At 52.3% G+C, this 23426-nt stretch overlaps 1 protein-coding gene across 1 annotated transcript in view; it reads left to right on the top strand.

The window, feature by feature from the left end:
* The first annotated feature begins 19579 nt into the window (after nucleotides 1–19579).
* The window catches only part of Smoc2 (SPARC related modular calcium binding 2), a 145962-nt gene continuing 142115 nt past the window's right edge, over nucleotides 19580–23426 (top strand). Inside the window, exon 1 of the mRNA XM_027939443.2 lies at nucleotides 19580–19817. Within this exon, the coding sequence (XP_027795244.2) occupies nucleotides 19734–19817 (84 nt within the window). The 5' untranslated portion in view covers nucleotides 19580–19733. The remainder of the gene's footprint in view (nucleotides 19818–23426) is intronic.

The following is a 23426-nucleotide window of genomic DNA, read 5'->3' as shown; positions in this document are numbered from 1 at the left end:
AGGGAGGAGGAGGAGGAGGAAGAGCTTGACCAGGGAGGAGGAGGAGGAGGATGAGCTTGACCAGGGAGGAGGAGGAGGGGGGAGGATGAGCTTGACTAGGGAGCAGGAGGAGGAGGGAGGATGAGCTTGACCAGGGAGGAGGAGGAGGGGGGAGGATGAGCTTGACCAGGGAGGAGGAGGGGGGAGGCTGAGCTTGACCAGGGAGGAGGAGGAGGAGGGAGGATGAGCTTGACCAGGGAGGAGGAGGAGGGAGGATGAGCTTGACCAGGGAGGAGGAGGAGGGGGGAGGATGAGCTTGACCAGGGAGGAGGAGGAGGGAGGATGAGCTTGACCAGGGAGGAGGAGGAGGAGGGAGGATGAGCTTGACCAGGGAGGAGGAGGAGGGGGAGGATGAGCTTGACCAGGGAGGCGGAGGAGGGGGAGGATGAGCTTGACCAGGGAGGAGGAGGGGGGAGGATGAGCTTGACCAGGGAGGAGGAGGGGGGAGGATGAGCTTGACCAGGGAGGAGGAGGGGGGAGGATGAGCTTGACCAGGGAGGAGGAGGAGGAGGGAGGATGAGCTTGACCAGGGAGGAGGAGGGGGAGGATGAGCTTGACCAGGGAGGAGGAGGAGGGGGAGGATGAGCTTGACCAGGGAGGAGGAGGAGGAGGGAGGATGAGCTTGACCAGGGAGGAGGAGGAGGAGGGAGGATGAGCTTGACCAGGGAGGAGGAGGAGGAGGGAGGATGAGCTTGACCAGGGAGGAGGAGGGAGGATGAGCTTGACCAGGGAGGAGGAGGAGGATGAGCTTGACCAGGGAGGAGGAGGAGGGGGAGGATGAGCTTGACCAGGGAGGAGGAGGAGGGGGAGGATGAGCTTGACGAGGGAGGAGGAGGGGGGAGGATGAGCTTGACGAGGGGGGAGGATGAGCTTGACCAGGGAGGAGGAGGGGGGAGGATGAGCTTGACCAGGGAGGAGGAGGGGGGAGGATGAGCTTGACCAGGGAGGAGGAGGGGGGAGGATGAGCTTGACCAGGGAGGAGGAGGGCGGAGGATGATCTTGACCAGGGAGGGGGAGGGGGAGGATGAGCTTGATCAGGGAGGAGGAGGGGGAGGATGAGCCTGACCAGGGAGGAGGGGGGAGGATGAGCTTGACCAGGGAGAAAGGAGGAGGGAGGCTGAGCTTGAGCAGGGTGGAGGAGGGGGAGGCTGAGCCTGACCAGGGAGGAGGAGGAGGAGGATGAGCTTGACCAGGGAGGAGGAGGGGGGAGGCTGAGCCTGACCAGGGAGGAGGCTGTGCTCCTTGGTGGACTAGGCACAGAGGGAGAACTCCAAGCTTGGGACCTGGGGGATTTTTCTTTCTAATTTTATTAAAAAAGCACTCCTAGAATCACATAAATCTCACCATCCCAGCCATTCCTAAGTGCAAGGTGCAATGGTGCTGAGTGTGTTTTCTCTGCTAGTCCTTGCTTTTCCCTTTTATCCAGAGGTTTGTAGAGCGCAGTTACTACTGAGGTTGTGGCCCTCCAGCTCCTCTTCCTGGTCTTCCAGGGGAGCCCCAGTCCAGCTCAGGTCAGCTGTGCAGGAAGTCCCTGGCCCCTCAGGTCCGAGTCGGGTCCTGCACCTCTCCTGCACTGCGGTGGTAATGCTGATCCTGGCCCAGGCCCCGGCTCCTCCTTCCTCTAGCTAGTGTCACTCAGCGAGGGTCTGCCTTTGGTTGACCCCTCAGCCGTCCCCTGTGTGCTTGTTGGTGGAAGGAAAGGGAGCGTCAATTCCATGCTGCCCTGGTGATACCCTCAGGGCGTCAGAGGAGCCACCCTGCAGTTTCCCTGTCCCGTGGACAGGGAGGCCGCGGCTGGCTCTCGGGGACAGTCCAGCCTGGTGGGTCAAACAATGTGAGTCTTTCACCTGTTCAGTCCCTCCCACTTGGATCACTGTGCCAGCCTGCCTGGGGGTATTTTCAGCCCTGCAAGGTGGAAGGGCTTCGTGCTCCCTGCACAGTCCTCGCTGGGGGGAGAAAGGAGGGTTGCAGCTTTTTGGTGGATACAAAAACAGACTCTGTCCACAAATGACCCACTAGTCTTGGGAATAAGCAAGCATTCCTCAGAAGCACATGAGATCTAAATAATCTGGCTCTACCGTTTAAAATGTTGGAAAGCAGAGACTATTTTTTAAAATTCTTTCTCCCTCGAGTCAAAAATAAGACACAATTTTGTTCAGTCTTAAACATTCACACAGAATCACCTCTTTGGAGGGAAGAAAAAAGAGACCAAGACTGAATAGTTTCAGCCAGAGTTTTCAGAAAGTTCTGACTCTTGAATACAGGTGATCATGCGGGGCCAGGGGGCAAGGCAAGAGCCCAGTTTCCCAAGCATCCGGAGCCGCAGCTGTTTATCTCACAAGCTGCTGTAGTCTCCGTGGCGTTGCCAGCTCGCTTCTGTCTCGGGAAGATGCAGCCTGAAAGCCTTCTCCTTCTCCAGCCTCCCCAAGTCTGCTCGCCCCACGCCCCGAGCAATCCGATGTTTCCCTTTGCGGGTCATTTCGCAGTTGCTGACGCACTGCATGTAAATATTTTCTTGTGTGTGCACAAGAAGTTTTGAAACTTAATCGTCCTGGGTCCTGTCTTTCCCTTCTTTGTGTCTTCCCACAGCCCCGTGACACCCCTCTGCTGCAGTAAGGACTTCACACACAGCTACATGGTGGAGACTTTCTGCAGTTGCATGGCACCTCTGGTCTTCCCAGCTGATGGAAGTCGGCATGTGTTCCAGGCCCGAGCTGCAGGAGACGCTGCTGGCTCTGGGTTGGAGGGCGCCCAGCAGCTCCCGCTCCGAGGGGCAAGTCCCAGCAGCAGCAGAGTCTGCCGCCAAAGAGGGAAACAGGCCTTTCCAGGAGTTTCCCAAGTGCGCCCAGCGCATTGATGGATGAAGAGAGGTTGCCTCTCTGGGGACCAGGAGGCCAGGGCCTGGGCTAAGAGATGGGTGGGGAGTGCCGAGTGGCCACCACAGCAGGAGGAGGTTAGTCCCCAGCATACCCTAGAACTGGGTGTTCTCCCCTCTGTGCGCAGGATTAAAACGCCTAACAATACTAAGCCTAAATCAGAAACGCAGCCCCGGCTTGCACTCCCGGCCTTGGTTGTGCCTTGCTCTCTGACGGGGTCTGTGGTGTGTCTGCACCATGTGGCTGCGAAGGGTTCTCGGTCTGCCCTCTCAGCTGGCTGTCTGAGTGTGAAGAGGCCATGCCATGGACGGACTAGACGTGGGTGCCTGCAGGGACAGCTTCAGCCCTCCTGGAGGGAGAGCTCCTGGCTCCGGGGGAGAGGTTTGGTCACAGGGAGGTAGTGGTTCACTTTCATGGAGCAATTTCTGCATGCCTGGCCCTTAGTGGGTGACTCTTCAGTGGGGTGATGATCTGCACCTCACAGAGGGGCACCAGATCTTGCTGGGTCTGGGTCTTGCACTTACATGCGCAAACCAAGGCCCAGAAAGGTTCTGCTGTGCATTATAGTGCCACACCAAGTTGCCCAAGACGGAGGACGAGATTGCAGGGGAGTACTTCATGAAGATTTTCAGGCCCCATGCTGAACCCCAGGGCTCAGGAGGCAGAGATTGCCCTCCCCTCTGACCCAGATGGACCCTGCCTTGCAATGGGTGTTCAGGCTGAGCAGAGGCTTCTCAGAACCCCCAGCCCCTGGTGGCCCAGCCCTGTGCTCTGCCTTAGCTGCGGAGTCTTCCTCAGCTGCCAAGCTCAGATTGTGGGCTAGCTCCTGGACCCCCTGGATGTGTCTGGCAGAGTGCCAGCATCTCTGCAATGCACGCTCAAAGCTCCTGATCTGGAATGACATTACAGACTCCTGGCAGAGAAGAGGTACCCCTTTATGGTTCAGATACAGACAGTCTCTGGCAAGTGAAGTCTTCAGATATTTATCAAATAATTACAAAGCTGGCTTGAAGCAACCACCATCTACCACAAAGTGTCCTCCTAGCCAGATGAAAGACAGGACTTGGGGCAGACTCTGAGAGGACTTGTCCAGTTTCTCACTCTGCAGCCAGGGCTCACCTGGGGTCACATGTGCCCACAGACGGTGTCTCCAAGGACACTCTTCAGTTGTAACTCATACGAGGGCCTCAGCGGCAGCCATGAGGACCTCAGGCCTGCTGTCTCAGTGTGCACTGGGAGACTAGCCGACTTGGGGTCTGGAGGGACCAGAGAGTGGTGTTCTCCTCCACGTGTGGGAACAAATCAAGGTTCTTGTGCCAAGGAGCAACACAGAGAGCCCCGTGGGACCCGAGGACCCTCAACGCAGCTTGCCACTGAGGTCGCTTCTCCTCCTCCCCCACCTATCCCCCACAAAGGAGATGTTGCTCAACCCTGAGGATAAATTCAACATTTATTTTTGAAAAGTATCATGAAAACAGGGGATTCTGGTGCTGCCAAAGACTCTGAGCAAATTTGCTGTGAGGCCTGTGTAGAATCCAGCTTCTCCTCCACTCTTGGCCCGAGGCCCTGGAGGAGCATGCGCCTCGGCGCCCTGAGGACCTGGGAACAGAGGAGCCGGATGTAAAGGGAGTGCTTTTTGATGCCATCTCGAATCTGCTAAGAATTCTCCCCGCTGCCAGACACCGCTGCTGCACCCGTTCAAGGACATGGGCAGGGAGTCCCAGGCAGCCAGGGCTGCTGCAGATACGCAGGGGAGGGCTGATCATTCTAGAACCCCAGAGAAAACACGTGGGCCGCCGCACTGCAGACAGTGGGCCTGGCTGGCAGAGGCCCAGCCTCTGTGGCTCCACCTCCCCGTGCAGCTGTGTGGACACAGCGACTCCAGTGTGCACCCCGCTCTCATGAATCCTGCCTTTCTCATCCTAAACCACCATCAATTTTGCAAAGCAAACTTTCTTTGAGACATGTCAAAAGCTGTTCATGTCCCAGGTGGGCCAAAGAAGAGGCAAAATTGGCGTAAAAGGAGCCAAGAATTTTCATTTGTTGATGAAAGGTAAAATTACGCACCTGGCACTGGCCGTCTGGCTGACTGAGGGTGAAGCAATGCTTTTTTCTGGCCCTTCTCTAAATGTGTTTGCTGTGCTGGGCTCAGACAGAGATGCTATTCACATCTGGTGCACCAGTCCTTGCTCCCACTTTCTCTGGACAAGCTCGACCCTGAGGCTGGAGTAGATGGAGTCCCTGGAGAGCCCGAGTCTGACTCCAACGAGATTGCTATGCTCTAGGAGAGAGAAAATGTCTTTGGATGTCTTTTGTGGCCTACGGCCCAAAAAGGCACTTGAGCCTTTGAGAGAGAATGAAGAAGGGGGGGGGGGCGAGACACAAGGAGGGAGGCAGCCAGAGCGGAGGACCCAAAGAGGAGGAGAGCTGAGGCGCCTGGCCCCTGCATGAAATGGGCAGCTGGTGTCTCAGGAGGTGACACTTCTGTTCCCAGGAGTCTTCCTGTCCTAGACTGCTGAGAGCCCTGTGGGACCCAGGTGGCCGAGGATGCTGGTGGAGCTCAGGGACCAGGTGAAACTCATCTGCTGTGAGTCCGCACACCCACACGCCTGGGCAGGGCCGTGGGGCCTCCTCTCCTTTCCAGCCCAGAACTTCTCCTGGACTCTAGTCTCCCCTGTACCCCTGCTCCTCGACATCTCAAATCAGCTGGCCCCCAGTGCAGTTTGCAGTTCCTGTTCACCCTTCCCAGGTTGCTGGTCTGTTTTGTCTCTCTGATGGCCATCTCACCCGCTCAGTCACAGGAGCCAGAATGCACGTACCTCTCGCTCGACCTCCCTCCCTGTCCTTCCCAGCCCTGCCAATGGTGCTTGCAGCTCCACTCCATGTGTCACTCGCCCTCCTCTCCGCTGCCACCCCTGTAGTGTAGACTCACACCAAGTCCCGCCAGAGGACGAAGGGATCTCTGCTGCCTCCAGACCACGCTCCCCTCAGCGACACCCTGAAGCTAGAGGGATCTGTCAGGCACAGAGCTGGGCAAGCCACACTGCCTGCTCTGCCCCATGGGTCTTGTGGGGACACTCACCCCGGTGCTGCTGCCTGTCCTCCCTGCACTGAATGCACATGGCTGCCTGGGGGAGGCTGTGGCAAAGAACTCTGCTGGCCACAGCTGTTAGCCACAGCTATCATGCTGCCCCCATTCCTGCATCCTGGAAGCTTCACACCTGTGACCAACAGCTCCCTGTTTCCCACGCTGGCTCGCCATCCTCCAGCCTCAGGCCCCCACTCTCTGCCTCCATGAGCTTGGCCTTTGGACTCCTGAGTGAGGCCCGTGGTTCTGGTCTTTCTGTGCCTGGCTCCTCCTCCTGCATGATGTCGCCCGTCTGTCCGTCCGTCTTGCTGTTGATGGCAGGGTTTCCTGCCTTTCAAGGCTGACCCATACTTTGCTTATCTAAACACCACACCTGCACTTCTCATTCACCTGTTGAGGGACACTGGGTGGCTGCCATGCCTTGGCTGTTGTGAGCAGTGTGCCACCATCATGGGGGGCAGGTTTCAGTTCCATTGGTTGGGTGTGCAGAGTCGAGATGGCTGGGTCACATGATGAGGAGCCTCCATGCTCTTCCCACATGGTTGTACCAATTCCCATTCCCATCAACGGCAAGGAAGCACTCCCTTTCCCCACCTCCTTGCCAACAATGGATTTTTGGTAATAGTCATCCTAGCGGATGTGAGGTATACCTCACTATGGTTTTGATTAGCTTTTCCATGATGATTAATGATGTTGAATAATTTTTAATACATCTGCTGGACATTTGGCTTATTTTAAGAAATGTCTATTCAGGTCCTTAGCCGACTAAAAATATTTTTCTACTGAGTTCTTTGAGTTTCTTCAGTATTTACTATATTAAATGCTTTTATCAGGTTTGCGAATATCTTCTCCCATTCCGTGGCCATCTCTTCACTCTGTTGAGTGTCCCCTGGTTTAGAAGATTTTTATTTAGATGTGGTCTCATTTGCCTGGCTTTGCTCTGTTGCCCCGACCACACCCAGAAGCTTTCCCGATGTCCTCTTCTAGTCGACCTGCCGTGGAGCTCTCCTGTGGAGCCTCCCGTGGTTAACTGCTGGGGTAGTGTGACATGAAGGTGCGTTTCACTCTTCTGCACATGAAGGTCGTTTCCCCAGAGCCATTTACGAGGAGACTCCTTTCCCTCCATGTTCTTGGTCCCTTTGTTTGAGGTCAGTGGACCGTGAATGTGGATTGATCTCTGGGCTCCCTGTTCTGTTCCTGTGGTCCACGTGCTTGTCTCGTGCTTTCTGATGACAATAGCTTTGTGGTACGTTTTAAAATCAGGGAACATGAGGCCTCCAGTTTCATTCTTTTTCTCAATGTTGCTTGGCTATTTGGGGTCTTTCATATGTCCATTTAAATTTTATGACTATTTTTATTCTGTGAAAAATGTCATTGGAATTCTGATTGGGATTGCATTAAACCTGTAGATTGTTTGGGTAGTATGGGCTTCTTAACAATATTATTTTTTTTCTTAACTATATTAATTTTTCCAATCAATGAACACAAATGTCTTTCTATATATTATTTCAACTTCTTTAATGAATATGCAGAGAAAGAAAGAGTTTTCTAAAAGGTCATAAGATTTTGCTCTCATGAATACATTTTAAAACCATGAAAACTTTTAAGAAATCAAATGACCGTGGTGCATCAGAGGGTTGAGACGCCCCGTGGAAGGTAACAGAATAGCCAAGTTGGGCAGAAATGTCTTTAGTCTACAGTGAGACCTTTGGGCAGAACAGTTACTGACTCCTGCATCACAACTTGTCATAGAGGGACTTTTCTATCTGAATAGATAACATTTGCACATGGCACAGACATGGAGGGTACACCATGCTGGAGAGGGAAGCCAAGTCACTTATGCCTGCTCTCAGGCAGCGCGTGCCATATCCCTCTCTCTGTGATGGTGAGCGCTTGGGGGCATTCAGTATCGGTCTGGTTAAGGACCAGGCAACATGCTTCAGAAGAGGACACACCCAGGAGAGAAGGTGCTGTGTGAGAGCAAGAGGACCAGGCAGCTAACGTGCATCACCAACTTAGGGCGCAAGTGTGTGGAGCTGCCAAACACAGTGCCAGCGTGAGGGGCGTGGGTTACTGCCACCGTCTGAAATAGTGGGTCCTGGCCAACTTTGGAAGCTTTTGGAATAGCACACTAAAACGTTCATAGTATATTTTATAGACTCTGCAAGACTAGAGATGGTTTTCATTAACTGAGCGACAAGATTACAAAGTATGTTCCTGAAAATAACATTGGCAGCAGCCAGGAGGCTTTGCAGGGTGGGGTCTCAGTCAGCGTCAGTGGGAAGGCGGATGAGATCTGGAACCAGGCTCCTGAGGCTGCAAATGGAAGGAGGGAAAACTGGGCAAGGGCTAAGTAGGTGAAACCGTAGTCCTAAGGCATGTAGAGCGCACATTACAAGCAGCTGAGGGATCTGGGCTCTAGATCAGGTCCCTTAGGTGGCTCCAGACAGAAGGCAGGCAGGAAGCCTGGCAGCGGTTCGCCTCTGGCCATCTCTCCAGAGCAGCCGTGCCCACCCCGCCAACAGGTCTGAGTGGCCAGCTCCTTCCTCTTCCTCTCCAGCATTCACCCTGTCTCTCTCCTGACTTGGCTTTTCTGATGGTGCACCCATCTTTCCTTGTGGTTCTGCGTGTTTCCAGGGCTCATGATGCTGGGTGCCTTTTCTGTTCTCCTTTGCATTTGGGGTATCCTCTTCGATGACATTATGTGCTTGTCTTCCACTCACTTTTTAATTTTTTCTCATTGTTGAGTTTTGAGACTTCTTTGAATGCTCTGAACACAAATCATTCATCAGATAGGTGATCTGTCAATATTTTCTCCCAGCCTGTGACTTGCCTTTTCATACAATGTCTGCAGAGCAAGATTTTTAATCTTAATGAGTTCCAACTTGTCAATTTATTTTTCTCTGGCTTGTGCTTTCAATGTTAAATTTGAGGACTGCCAATTCTGTTCTGTATTCTACCCCTCCACCAGCTTGGCTAGTATGACTGCACTGCCTTGGTTAGTGTGACTCTAAAGTTAGCCTGAATATCAAGATGAAAATGATTTCTCCCAGTATCTTCTGCTCTTTCAAAATTTTTAGTAATTCTTGGTCACAAGGCCTTTCCATATCATTTTAGAATGAAGTTGTCTATATCTACAAAAGCCCTTGGGATTTTGAAAGTACTTACACTAAACCTGTAGATAAAATCAGGAAGAACAGACATCTTTGTCCTGTTGCATCTTCTGATTCATGAACATGATCTGTATCTCCAGGGTCCAATGGAGGTCTCTCTCGGTTTATTTCTTCAGCATTTTATAATTTAAGAATACAGACACTATCAATTTTTTGCTAGATTTTACTTGCTAAATGTTCATTTTGTTGCTTTGGAGTGATTGTAAATAACACTGTGTTTCAAATTTCAGCGTTCACTGGTCATTAGCATATAGAAACGTGATTGACTTTTCATGCTAATCTTGTATACTGCAATCATATTAAGCTCATTCGTTTCTGCGGGTTGTTTTTTGTGATCTCTTGGGATATTTTACATCCACGAACATTTTTATCATCAGAATGGAGCAGTTTGCCTTTTCCTTTTGATCCTGTGAACCTTGTTTTTCTTCTTCTTTTGTTACTGTGGTGGCTGGAGCCTCTGCTTCTGTGTTAAATGAGAGTGGTGAGAGCAGCCATTTTGCTTTGGTCTTAACAGAGTAGACTTTTTGGGGCTCCTCGTTGTCTGGGAATCTTTACCATGTAGGAATATCTTTGTTTTTATCACCATTTTCAAGCCATTTTAGTGCTCGCTAGTTGAAGAGCTGACTGATGAGGAGGAAAGCAAGTCTGCTTTGCTCCACGTACCAAACAAAGCAGCCACACTCTTGGTCTAACCCCTGCTTTGCAGTCCACACCTATGACATTCTCCCTGTGGCCTAGGATGCAGACCAGAGACCAATGCCAGAAATACCAAGTCTGAGGAGAAAGGTAAGTGTATATCTTTAGTTAAAGGTATAGTAGAATAGACATGTCCACAGTCGACATCCAGGTGAGCTGCCTTCTGCCTGGCAGGACCCTCCTCCCCCAGGAGGGGCATGGTTGTCATGTCTGGTCTCTGGCCTGTTACTCTCTCTAGTCCCTGAACAGTGCAGCTTAGATTCATGGCCTTAGTTTTATCTCTCTCTCTCTCTCTCTCTCACACACACACACACACACACACACACACACGCTGTTCTCTTGCTTCTGTAGCCAAATTTATCTGTGATTTATAAACTAAGACAGGAGTAATTGAAAGCAGGTGTGCTAATTAATAAAGACTATTCATCCAGTCTGTTCTCTTGTTGGAGTGGATGGGCCGAGGCCGCAGCAGGAATGCTGCCTCAATAGAATCCCCTAAACTTGCCGGTCCTCCAGCCGGAGCCGGAGGCATCAGAAGGGGGAAGAGCCGAGGGTGGGGGTGACCCAGGGACTGAGCCACCCACTCTGGACTTTCTTATCTGCTCAGTCTGTTCCTTGAAGGTGGAGTCGTCTTTGCAGCAGGGACCGAGAGTGGGGCCAGAGACAGCGCTGGCTTCACAGGGCTCCTCTGCAGTGCCACTGGCCAGCCCCTGCCCTGTCAGAGACTCTTTCCAGCTCTCCCCGGTGCCCATGCAGCTGGCCTGGGGTGCGCAGGCTGCAGCCGTCCTTCATAGATGACAAGGGGTTAAGTTGGTGGACAGGGAGCAAAGCAAGTGGCCTTCCACCGTGCAGATGGGCTCAGCCAGTCAGCTGAAGGCCTCAGAGAAGAGAGAGGCCCCCAGAGGGACAGATCTGGGGCCATTCGCACTCGGGACTGCAACGTCGGCCCTTCCCCAGGTCTACAGCTGCTGGTCTTCTGCAGGCTTTAGACCCGCCAGCCCCCCTACAGGAGCAGCCGATTCCTTTTCTTCTTCTCACCTACGTGTGCACACACACCATTGCTCGGTTTCTTTGAAGAAACCCAGGTACTGCAGTGATTCTCTACTGGTTCCATAAAGCTCCGAGTTTCCTGCTGGAGTCTGAGACTCACCAAGGTGGGGTCCAACCTTACAATCAGCTCCACTAAGTGTGGCCTCTCAAGAAGCCAGGCCTGCTCTGCTCAGGCGCATCTCCTCGTGGGCCACATTCCCCTCATGCCTTCATGGGCAGTGCCTGTGGGTGAGCCCCTCTCTCCTCTTGTAAGACCTGTCCCTCCTGGGTTCAAGTTCCATGTCCTCTGTGGTTAATCCACAGTGAGACCTGCCTCTCTCGCCCTCCTCCCCATTCACCGTCTTGTGATTTAACAAGCACAGAGAGACTTGCTCTGTGCTGGGGAAGACGCTAGGTGGTGGGGACACCCAGCAGACCCCGTTGACATCTGACACAGGACCTCCTAGCCTCGGAGGCGACTCATGCACGGTGTGATCGAGGAAGAGGAGGTGGGGGAAGGGGAGGATCTGAGCGGCTGGCACCCAGCCTGTGTCTATAGAAGGAAAAAGATTAGCTGGGATATTAGTCAGAGATTTTCTGAAAGCCAGATTCAGAGGAAATGCAGCCAGGCCTCAATTTTGATGAGTACCTAGACAACCCCAAAACAAACAACACCATGGGACCTTAGGCCTGGAAGGCAAGGGGCCACTTCTGCAGGGACAGGAGGCCAACGGAGTGGAGTCCAGGCTAGCCAAAGAGACATGGACCAACACAGTGGTCCTTTGAGTTAAGCTGCATGCTAGAAACCAGAAAACCCAGACGGGGTGGGGGTTACATTCTACACACGTGCCCACCTGTGTGAGGGGTGTCTCGTGCCCTATCTCAGCTGCAGATCATCTGCACCCTCGGCTGCCTCTTCTGAAGCAGGTGTGTGAAACACGTGCCGCATGCAGGTGCTGAGCTGCAGCAAGCAGGGCACAGCTGGGTGCTTTATCTAGAGCAGCCCCAGGATTCTCCTGCCACCACGCCAGAAGACTGCGGGGTAGCTGCCCTCTCGCCTCTGCATCCTGGACTTCAGGGAGTGGCCCTGCATTTCAGGACAGAGGCCGATGTGAGGACACATGCTTTGGCATGCGGACAGCAGCACCCATAGGCTTAGAATTGGAGGGAGGGACTTGGGGAGCAAGGAGCAAGGTCCTACCAAGCGGGCCTCCAGGAGGACCATGAGTGGGGGCGGGCGGGGCAAGCGCACACCTCAGGGAGGAGCTGGGTGAGCTGGCGCTTCACAGCTGGGGTCAGACGACCACCTGGGAGGCTGCTGGGTAGGCCAGCCGTCCTTCTGTTCCGCACAGCTCAGGCTCCCATCAGTCCTTGCTGTGATTCCTGTGTTCACCTCCCCTCTGCTCCACTCAGAAAGACCAGTTGGTGACAACTTCCTCTGCACAATACCTCATCCCACTTTGATCCCAGAGCCTGTCATCGTGACCCCCTGCTGTGAGCAGTTATTTAAATTTGTTCTTGATATACCTGGCTGGGAAGGTCACCTGTCTTACCTTTCCCGGGGTCTCCCTGTGGGTTGGCATTCTGCAGGGAAGCCATGGGTAGGGGTAGGCCCGGGGACAGGGCTTTCTCCAGATGGTGTGCTTTAGGCAATTTGGTGATGATGAGTGTGTGTGGGGGTGGGTGTCTCTATGTATGTGTAGTATATTCATGTTTCCCCGTATGCCTTGTGCATGTGTGTGTGTGAGTGTTTATGTGTATGTGCACGTGTGTTCATGTTTCTGTGTCTGTTCGTGTTTGCATGTGTTTGTGTATTTTTGTGTGTGCATGTGTGTAATTATGTGTCTGTCTGTGTGTACATTTGTGTTAGGGTCTCTATGTGTTTATTATACTGTGTATTTGTGTGTGTGTGTGTGTGTGTGTGTGTGTGTGTAACGACCTGTCCCTTGCTTCTACTGCACTTCAGGGAAGCTAGAAGCCAACCTGAACCTTATTCCATATATTAAGTGGCTTCTGCTTCCTGGGCCAGTTTTGAGGGCTGCCCTGTTCCCCTGCTCTGCAGGATTCTCATGATGTGTGAGAAACAAGTTTCAGACTATTTTCCTTACTTTTCTGTGCCCTCCAGGATTTCCTGGAGGGCCTTTCAGCCCAGAAACATGCTACCTGGGCCTGGGGGGCTTCCTAAGCCATGGGTGGCTTCCAGGACCACCCTCCTTCTGTGTACTTCTTGCAGACCTCGTGGTGCTGGGGAGGGTTGCTGGGGCAGGCTGCCTGTGGTCCCGCCTCAGTGGGGCTTGCTGCCCCTCACAGGTGGGCTCCGGACCCACAGCTCATCTCCTTAGAATTGCTTTTGGTATCTGCTATCAGGAAGGATGAGAGGGTGCAGAGCCGTTTAGGTCTGAGCCTACGAGAGGCCTGTCCATCTGCCATCACTTCCCACTGTCAGCAAGTGGCATCCCCTTCCTGGGGAAATCCTGCTGAGGGTATCTTTGCGGGTCCTTTGGGGTGGTTGGCTTTCTGGGGAGGGTGCGTGGAAGTCTCCTTCTGAGAGGGAGAAGAAACTCGGAAGGAAGAGCGGAGACTTCCCACCTTTGTTTTACGACCTGCACCTGCATGCCCAGCCCTGCTGCCTGGCACCCTGTGGCCCAGCTCCTCTGCTGGGCCTCTGGGAGGGGCGCACCTGCATCCTTGGTCTCATCCCTGTGGGGCAGGACCACTCGGCCGTCTAAGGGTCCCGCCATCCCCTCAGACTCCCTCTGCTGCTTCGGCCATTTTCTTTGTGTCCATCTGCCTTTGAGCTTCCGGAGCCTTTTTGCGGGTATACCCTCTCCCCTTCTCCTTTCTCTCATGCCCCTGCTGCCATGGGTTTCCACGAGAGCAGGGCAGACCCTCGCCTCCTGTGTGGGCATTGCTTTTGCTTCTCCTAAGTTTCTGATTGTTGTTATTTGTGGGGGTAGGAGCATGAACTTTTCTTTTTTCAAACAAAAATAATAAAGTGAAATAAAAAAGAAACCGTAATGAGTTATTGTCATTGCCCAACAGTTAAGAACAGACTTCTTCTCTTTGAAAAGAGAAATATTTTCCAGGTGGAAAACAAATTAGAACTGTTAAAATATTCTAAAGAGTCATAAAATAACCTAAAATTCTTAAAATGAATTTTTAAAACCTTAAAAATGAATAAAGGAAGGCCTAAAACCAAGCTGATGACATTGGCTACCAGCATTAGATGATAAAGAAAACCCCCAAATATTCTTTTGGCTAATAATTTCACCCACTCTTTCAGGGTGACCAATGGTCCAAACCCGAGGCAGCTGGAGCCCTGTCGTACCCGTGTGGATGCTGAGCACGGCAGCCCTGTGGCCTTGTCCAGTCAGGCACGGATTTCCTGGTGCCCTTCCAGGCACAGACACAGTCTACACATCATGATTTCACTTGGTCCTAGGAAACCAAGATGCATTTCCAGGGAAATCTTTTCTGACTTTCCAAGACAGCTACTCCTGTGTCACAGAAAACCAAGGGATGCACATCTTGCTATGTGCCGTCTGTCACGATGCTACAGTGGCTAGACTTGGTGCTGTTGTTCCAGAAGGACCCAAGAGGCTGCAGCCTCAGCAGGATGAAGAGTTAGCCTCCAGAGGAAGGGTCCAGGTGCTGGACAAACAGCAGACTCACCCAGGGCTTGAGCCAGAGGCACTGGACAGGTGCTGTGTAATTCTCACTCGTGTCTCTGCGAGCGCCTGCAGCTGTACCAGTCCCCACATGCCCGTGTGTCTGCAGGGCCTCTGGGGCACACTTTTTATCCACATTGTGTGCCAAGTTTTCCACCATCTGTTGCACATCCAGATCCCTTTTGCAAGTCTGAGAGCCACAGAGAGCACCCCTGTGTGCACCTCTGCAGACCATCAGCCCCAGGGCTCTCGTGGCCAATCACCTCACAGGAGAAAAGAGTCAGAAGAAGTCTGGTTTTCGTGGCTTGTAGACCTAGGAATAACAGGGTCTGGAAACCGTGGAGCTGCATCTCTAGTTTGCACACTGTTTTCTAGGGACAAAAGGCAGTAAGAAAATTCCCAGGATGGAGGCTGAACCAGCCCAAACCAGGAGGATCCTGACTTCCTGGGCAACACCAGCAAGGGCTCCTGCTTATGCAGAGAGAGCAGAGGCAGCTATTGATGGACAGCCCACAGAGGGGTCTGCCGAACAGGGTGGAAGGCCAACCAGCAAGCCATGTCACTTCACTGTCCCCATGGCCCAGTGGCCAGGGCCTGGTACGATGTCTGAAGTCACTGAGGATTTTCCTGCTTGTCTGATACAGTGGAAGACTCAGCTCAGAGTCCCAGAGGCTGGGCCAGGAGGGCGGGGCGCTCCCTCCTGCCTGAGCACAGCGGGGTAGAGGGAACTTCTGTGGGAGCTGAGGCTCTCTTTACTGGGGTATCTTCCTACTCCTCTTTCTGTGGCCACAGACTGCATCTGCCTGGGGCACCCTGCACCAGAGTGTTCTTGGGAAGCTATATTTCCATTGTCATCTTAAAATGTTTTTTGCCATGTTAAGAAAGGAAGAAGGACTCCAAATGGGTGAACAAGGAGAGAAAATCAAAGCAGTCGAGACCATCTGAATTGAGAAGAGCTCGGGTGCTCTGAGTTCTCCCGGTTCGTGTGTGTCGCCCGTTCTCTTCCAGGAACACACCTTGTATAGCGCTTCGTCATTGTGGCAGTGCCTTTCACTAGCCCTGCGGCTGATGGGTTCTGAGGGCTTCACATGCTAGTAAAGGCTGTTATGACGGGAAGGCACGCATGGCCCTGGGATCACGGTGACCACTTCTAGCAAGCCTGGCCCTGCACTGCGGCCATTGCTGCGTGTTTTGACTAATCCACGAGATTGAGCCTGAGAGTGACTTTCTCCCCCACACCACAATCACACCTTTCAGAAGGGACAGCCACCAAGCATCACTTCAGAGGGACAGTTCCCAGTGTGGATGCTCAAGGGGTATGTTTGTACAAAGCAGCCAGTCAGTGAGGCGGGACTGTGTTTGTCCACCACTTGCATATTTTTCTGGACAAAATAGCCCATAGTTTTCCTCACTCCTCACGGAGTTTATGATCTCAAAATGTCTGAGAACTGATTATCTGTAGACTGTGGACCCTGGGCCTTTCCTTGCTGCAGCCAACAAGTTCTTCAATGATATCCAAATCGTAGTGGCCACAGGGGAAAGACCCTGGCTTCTGAGATGAGGATCCAGGAGAGTCTGTGGCTGCAGCCTCCACATGAGGATCTGGGGTCCCGTGGCCTCCTGGGCTTTGTCACCATCTGTGAAGTGCTACCTTTCAGCGCCCTGTGGGAGTGGCTCAGATGCTGAGCACAAGACACCTGCACATTCCAGCTGCTCCTGACAACTTCCATGAAGTGCCTGGATGGCTCTCAGCAGGCCCTCATGGAACCTGTCATCGGCATCTGAAGAAGGTGACGATGTGGTGGACGGGCACAAAGACAACCTCGATTCTCTGTCTCTAAAATAATTCCCAGTGGGGAAGGGACCCCTGAGATGGCTCAGGGGCCTTCCCTGCTCCACTGTGAGGGCACGTGACGTCTGCCTCCCCAGGCAGCAGGTTCTCCCCGACTTAGAAATTCACAGTGTGTCCGTGTCGGTCACTCTCATGGGCGCCCAGGTCTCTGGAGTTGAACAGTGCAAGCCTGGGATAGATGTGGGACCACTGGTCTGCCCATGAGAACTGTCAGGTGGAGTAGAGGGGACAGACTTCACAAACCCCATCCTATAGGCCCTGTCCTTCGCAGACTGCTGTCTGCTGTGTTTCCAGCAGTGGGGGCAGTCAAAAGGTCAATCATGGAGAATTTACTTAAGAACCCCAGTGAACTCAGAAGACTCCTCTTCCTATGAGTGAATAAAACCTGGGTCATGCGTCGGTTAGATGAGCAGCTGACAGGCGGCCAGTATGCTCCACACAGTGGTGAGGCGCACCCACTCCAATTGGTCTCAGTGTCACTCAGAATTATGACCAAGAAAGCTTTTGGAAGTCGCCAAACAACAAAGGGACATTCGATTAAGCCTGTACCTTGCACACTGTGGGAATATGGAAAATGGCTGACAATGAGCTCTCTGGCTAAACACCAATAAGCCAGGAATGATAATTAAATTGTATCATGTCTGTGTTCAGAACACAAGCCTTTTGCAGTTTTTGCATAGTAAAAGTAACAGGAAAGTGAGTCAGTATTAGTGACGGAAGAGGGGACGTGAGCTGAGACCTGTGAGAAGAGCCAGTTCTGGGTCATTGATTTTTCTTGCTCCTCTTTATTGTGACTGATCAGTGGAAGAAATTTAAATTTTGGATCCATAGGCCACACTTTAAGATGGGCCTTTTGCCACCTCTTAATTTAAAATGTAGGCTATTTCCAAGAAAAGAGGACTTCTTTCTGTCCTGTGGGAACCCTCAGAAATCTTGAGGTGAAGCAGTGTGTGGTGTCAGCTGCTCAGGCCAGTAGTGGCTTCCTGGGAGACCTGAGCATGACAGACAGAAAAAACTATCTCCTGGTTTTAAATGAGTGTATTATTTTTCTCCACAAAAATGGAAACAATATCTCCCCGAATTCCACTTCAATGGTCTTTGAGAAAATGAAATTTGGCCTTCGATCCACATTAGTCTGTCCAGATTTTACAAGGTCTTTGAAGGCTCCAATCCTGCCTCATCTGTCAGCATCTTGGACAAATACATTTCATTGATATTTCTGGAATTGCCAGAGGATTCTGGAGTCAACACATGAAGAATGCACGAGTCTCGGACTCCAGGCCTGGAGAGTCAAGAAGCTTCCTTCTGCCATCTGTATCTCCAGGGGAAGTGAAGTGGATGGGTCAAAATTCTATATTGCCACATCTGGATTCTGTTCTGATGTCGAGGCTTAGGAGATCTGGCTGAGGCATTTTTCTCTTTTGCTTTTGTTCCTCATCTGTAAAACGGGAATGGCCAGGTCTACTTCCTGATTGCCACTTTGTAGCTGATGCAGGTAATAAATGCCGGTGCTCTCAGGCTTCTGAGTTCTGCAGAAAAGTGCAACATATCAGATAGCAGCAGCCCATGACTTGCAGCACTCTCAATAAAGTAGAAATGAAATCTTCAATAGCAAAGGATGTTTAAAGGAGGTATGTCAGCTCTGGGTGTACATTTTCTTCTTCAGATTATTTTAGAATCAGTGGTATGCAACATTTATTGATTGGTTTTATTTTTACTCTAACTTTTATTGACGTTGCCTCACATTGGTCCTTATTTACTTAATTGCTCACAGCTGCATGCTCACCTGTTTCTCTGGGCCCAAGAGCAATCCCTGAGGAGTTTTATTATAATTTCCTTCTGTGTCCTCAAACCAGCAGGAATGTGTTTAAGTGTTTAATAGATTCTTTGGGCTTTGGAATTTGAAGGAGACTTCTTAGAGGAGCCCTCCTGGGAAGGATCATTCCTCTGCCATCTTTCCTGGTCCCCGGCATCACTGCAGATGGCCGAGTGGACGCCTGCAGAAGTGCAGCCCCTCCAAGCAGCCAGTCTTGAACTTTCTGAGCCAGCCCCCTGCCCTCTGGTTCTTAGCGGTGAACCTGACGGCAGATGGCAGCTCAGATGCGGATTTGCTATTCTGTTCATTTCCCTAGAGCCCCTGACAAGTCAATTGATTCATTGTTCTCGAAAGTCTTCACTTTGTTGGCTTTCTGTGTGAGATGGAATTAGGGCCTTTTCCTGTAAAGTTACAAGCCAAGGCTTAAACTATTTCAGCAATGTTTTCTGCAGTGGATGTCTTCCAGAATCTGGGTGTGCAGACTTCTCTTGGTTTCCATCAAGTCTCCAGGGACAGGTTAACAGCCTCCACCACCCTGTGCTCCTTGCACAAACACCTGAAATGCTCCAAAAGAGCTGCTAAAAGCAGCACCTCTATCTATACAGTATGCCTAATCACAGTCCAATCACACTGGCCTAGGATTAAGGCTGCTGCTCAAGTCAGACCCTCCCAGATCTGTGTGTCCACCCCCTCCAGTGGATGATCCAGTGTAAAGATACTGCCCTGGTGTTGGGATATTTGTTCTCGGTTCCCTACTCTGGGAGCCAGTTGATCAGTCAGCACATTTGAGGGCCATTTCTGGTCTGCAGAAGGTGTCCTGGAGTTCCGAATTCAAGGAGAGCCACTGGGCTTGGTGGACTGGCCAAAGCTTCAGGCTCACCTTAGTGGATGAACAGGGCACAAGGGCTGGTCTGGAGTGGGCAGACTCGGCACTGGGGCAAGACTGCACATTGGTTACCTGGTTGTGCCCTGGAACTCTCCTTGGCTGGGCGCACATGTGGTTGTGAATGCACGCTTATATATGTGAGTGCATGTGCAACTAGTGTGAGCTCAAGAAAGCAGGCAAGAAAATACACTGGGGCGCTAGCCCACCCTGGTGGCCCCTCTCCCTCTCCTTTCAGCAGACTGCTCCCAGGGCAGTCCCTCTGTGGAGCGCGCTTCTGAGCCTAGCCCAGCTCTGCGGCCCGCGGGAGGAGGTGGGGCTGGGGGAGGAGAGGGGAGAGGGAAGGAAGAGGGCGGGGGTGGGGTGGGAGGGGGAGGATCCGGGAAGTTCTGAGGGTATTTGACAGGAGCGAGGGAAGCCGCAAAGTACTTGGAGGACCGCTCAGTGCCTGCAGCTGAGCTGGTCAAGTCCGGGCCCGGAGCGGTTGGAAGCGAGGACTGCGGAGGACTCGCGCTAGCCCAAGGCTCCCGGCCGCGGTGCCAGGCTCAGGACTCGGGGCTCAGGGCGCGGCCGCTCTCTGTGGGTCGTCCGCGCGGTCCCGCGCTGGGTCACCATGCTGCTGCCCCAGCTCTGCTGGCTGCCGCTGCTCGCGGGGCTGCTGTCGCCCGCGCCCGCGCAGAAGTTCTCAGCGCTCACGGTAAGCCCGGGACCTGGCAGTGCCGCCAGGCCGGGTCCCCACGCTCCCCTCCGGACGGAGACAAGGGGAGCAGGTGGCCTTCAGGGTGTTGGCGCCTCCGCCCGCGTGACTCCAGCAGGTGGGACCCAGACCCGTCCCGCCGCGTGCGTGTCCGCGCGGATGGCTCCCGGCTAATGCGGGCTCCCGAGTCCTCCCAGCTCCAGATGGGTGAGAGCTAGGGTGTCCGGCGTTTATGCACTCTCACGGGGCAGGGACTTGCGCGGGAACTAGGAGGGATGGGACGCAGGCGCCCTGCTGGCTGTCCCCAGGGCGACCCAGTGAGGACTCAGTCCACCTCACCCCGCAGGGATCTGGCCTGACTGCATTAGGCGGTCGTTTTTTTGGTAGGGAGCCCTGCAGATCCTGTGGCCACTCGCTGGGCTACGGGGGCGCGTCGAGGGCCCGACTACTGGGCCTGTCCCTCTTAGAGACCCTCTAAAGAAAGCAGGAAGAAGCAGATGACAGATATTCACTAAGTTCTAATAAAGGAGGGACAATAAGCTCTCTCCTCTCTTCTCAGGGTAGAAACGGGCCAGGAGGCGCTCTCTGCTCCAGCAGGGTCCTCTCCTCAGTGGCAAGATGCTGCGCACGGGCAGGCGCGATCCTGAGCGCATGGGGCACAGAGAAGGATCGCTCTGTTTGTCTCTCTTAGTTGCAGCCCTGGCGGGGCTGAGGCTCTCGGTGCCAAATGCCGAGCTGTGATGGGGGCTGAGCGGCGTCCGCAGCCGGCCAAACCAACTGCGGCCGGCTGCTCCGCCAAGGCCGGTTGTCTGCAGCGCCCAGCTAGGGCAGACCTCGTGCGCCTGCCATGCTTGCGAACCCATAATTAATGCAATCTGCAGAAACGAAAACATTCCACTTAAATGTGTTTTTGAACAAGTGCTTGAGAAAACACGGAGGTAGAGAGAAGGCCTGTGTGCAGAGGGGCTTCCAAGTGGCCAGGACAACTCGATGCAGAGGGTGTTTATCTTATGGAAAATAACTATGGTTAGCAGGAGCCGGTCCCTCTGCCCTTCAGTAAAGTAAAGGCAGTCCTGCGGTGTTTGCTTTTGCTTTCCTTTTCTTTTTCCACCCCCCTTCCCTCTCTCAGCAGTGTGAGGGGGAAGGAGTTAGTGAGTTCATTGTTCATACCTAAAATTCTTCTGGGGCGTCCTAGGTCCCTGCCTTGTGTCTCACAAATGACTTGTAGATTAGAAACCAGAGCTGTAGCTGGGAATTTCACACAGCCTTTCTTTGTAGCCCTCTGAGACCTCAGAAGGACCCTCAAGGAGTGCTGCTGTATGTACAAGCATGTAGATATGTTCCTATACATACATGTGCAGTTGGAATCACACAGACATACTGGTATGTATAAACACATCTTAAAGCCCGTTAAAGACAGTAGGGAAACTGAGGCCAATCCTCAAAATGAGATCATGGCATTTCTCCTGGAGCAGGAGCAGTAGCTACCTGAAGTTGCCAGGGATTTTCTCTAAGTGTAGAATGTAGACATTCCTCCTGGCTGCCCTGTGGTGGGGGCCTGTTGGTTAGTAATTACAACAGTTTCAGGCTCAGTAGATTTTCTTGTCTTCTTGCTCCCTCCCCCTCTCAAAACTATTTGCTTTAAACCTCTTGCCCTTTGCCTCCTTGTGTAGCTCCAAGGATTTCCTGGGTTGCAGTGGTGCCAACTACATGTGGGGTCCTTGTGCAGGCGCTGAGCTTGCACCACGCAGGAAGTATCCCATTTACTTCCCAAGAACACTTTCTTAAAATCACAGTTGCGTGTAAAATGCTGTGCACCTCTCTTATCCAGGAAAATAGTTAAAGCTATAAAATCCTTGGCATCTCCTTCTCACCCCCCCTCCCCTAATCAAGAAAATCAAGAAATAGTTGGGTTTTGCAGAGTACTCAAGATTGAAAATTAACTGATCACTGGACATGTTGGATGTTCTGGATTTTTCTGTGGTAATGATCTCTTTTCAAATCACCTTCTGGTTTTTGGAAAATTCATTGGGGTCCTGAGGCTGCCTTCAGAGAGTGTCCTCCTCTCCAGGAGATTCATACCCTACCTCAGCCAACCTTGGAGGTGGTGTCAGTTCATAAACGTGCAAGGAAGTGACAGCCCAGTGTCTTGCTGGGTATCTCTAGGTGAGCTGCTTGACTTCCCTAACCTTTAGTTTCTCATCTGTGAAAAGGGGAGAGGTAATTATGTCTGTTTAGCCCCTTGTGGAGATTGCACATGGGGCGATTAACATGTATTATGAGTGTTCTTCTCCAGTCCATGTTGTTTTATACCCATGCCTCTGGCCCCTGGCAGAGAGTACTAAACACCGTCATCAATGCACATGTTGCCATGTGGTTAGAGTGGGTGGACGCTGAGGCTTTGGGGTATGTGTGAGCTTATCTGAGATGGGACTGCACAGGCGAAGGAGGAAGCCTGATTCTCTGCCTCCTTCCATTCCATCCATGACCTCATGGAGACAGCAAGGCCCAGGCCTCTCTTTTGGGGGTTCAAGTTTGCCATACCTGGGCTCCCAGGCTCTGTCCATGGCTTCCCTCCATAAGGTGGATGTGTTTGCTTTGTGGGCACAGCCTTGCTGACCTTGCCAGGGTGTGAGCACCCCATTCCCTTACGGTGAAGATTGAGCTCTACTGCTCTACTTGGTAATTACCCTTTCCCCCATCCAAATGATTCTTTAGAAACAGCACTGTGTGTCTGTCCCCATGTCTTCTTGGTGCTTTGTGTGACCTGGTCACTCTCAGACCTCGTTATTATTTCCAGTGAGCAGCTGGCATTGGTAAGTGGATGTAAAACACCCTAATTTGGATCCTCATCTGTTTCTTCTTTGAAAAAGTAGGTACATTCTAATGCCAGACCATGTGTATTTTTCTTCTTATTTCTATAAATGACAGAGACCAGGGAATCATTTCTATCATAAATTGTTTTGGTTAAATGTAATTACTTTCTTCAGGGAGCGAGCAGATGTGAGCACAGGTCCTCAACTTTGTCATGAATAGAGTTAGATGAGTTTGACAGATGGACCAGTGAATCCAGGTGTGTGTGAAGAATGACCTGACCTTTCCAGAGGCTTTGAGCTAGAGCCGTTGACGCATTTCAGAATAGACTGACTGGCATTTTACCCTGTACCGGGAGAGCTGGTTATGTCTAGGTGTCCTTGTGTCTTTTTTTTTTTTTTGAGAGAGAGAGAGAGAGAGAGAGAGATTGATTGATTTTAATATTTATTTTTTAGTTTTCGGCAGACATAACATCTTTGTTTGTATGTGGTGCTGAGGATCGAACCCAGGCTGCACACATGCTAGGCGAGCGCGCTACCGCTTGAGCCACATCCCCAGCCCCGTCCTTGTGTCTTTTTGTGTCACCAGTGGATGACACTCTCTAGGCTCCCATCCCAGTGCTCATTTAAAAAGCCGCAACTCCCTGTCCCAAGGGAGGAGGACTGAAGCTTTGAGAGGTTATCTCAGCCCTGCCTGCTAAGCTGGCCTATGCCTTTGAAAGTCAGCCTGATTCACTCTTTTCCCTCAGAGCGGGTGCCCTGCACCACCTTCAGGACTACAGGTCCCACCCTGCCT

The sequence above is a fragment of the Marmota flaviventris genome, chromosome 6 (assembly GCF_047511675.1).
Source record: "Marmota flaviventris isolate mMarFla1 chromosome 6, mMarFla1.hap1, whole genome shotgun sequence".
NCBI lineage: Eukaryota > Metazoa > Chordata > Mammalia > Rodentia > Sciuridae > Marmota > Marmota flaviventris.
Note: the sequence above shows the minus strand (reverse complement) of the source record. Positions and strands in the feature narration are given on the sequence as shown.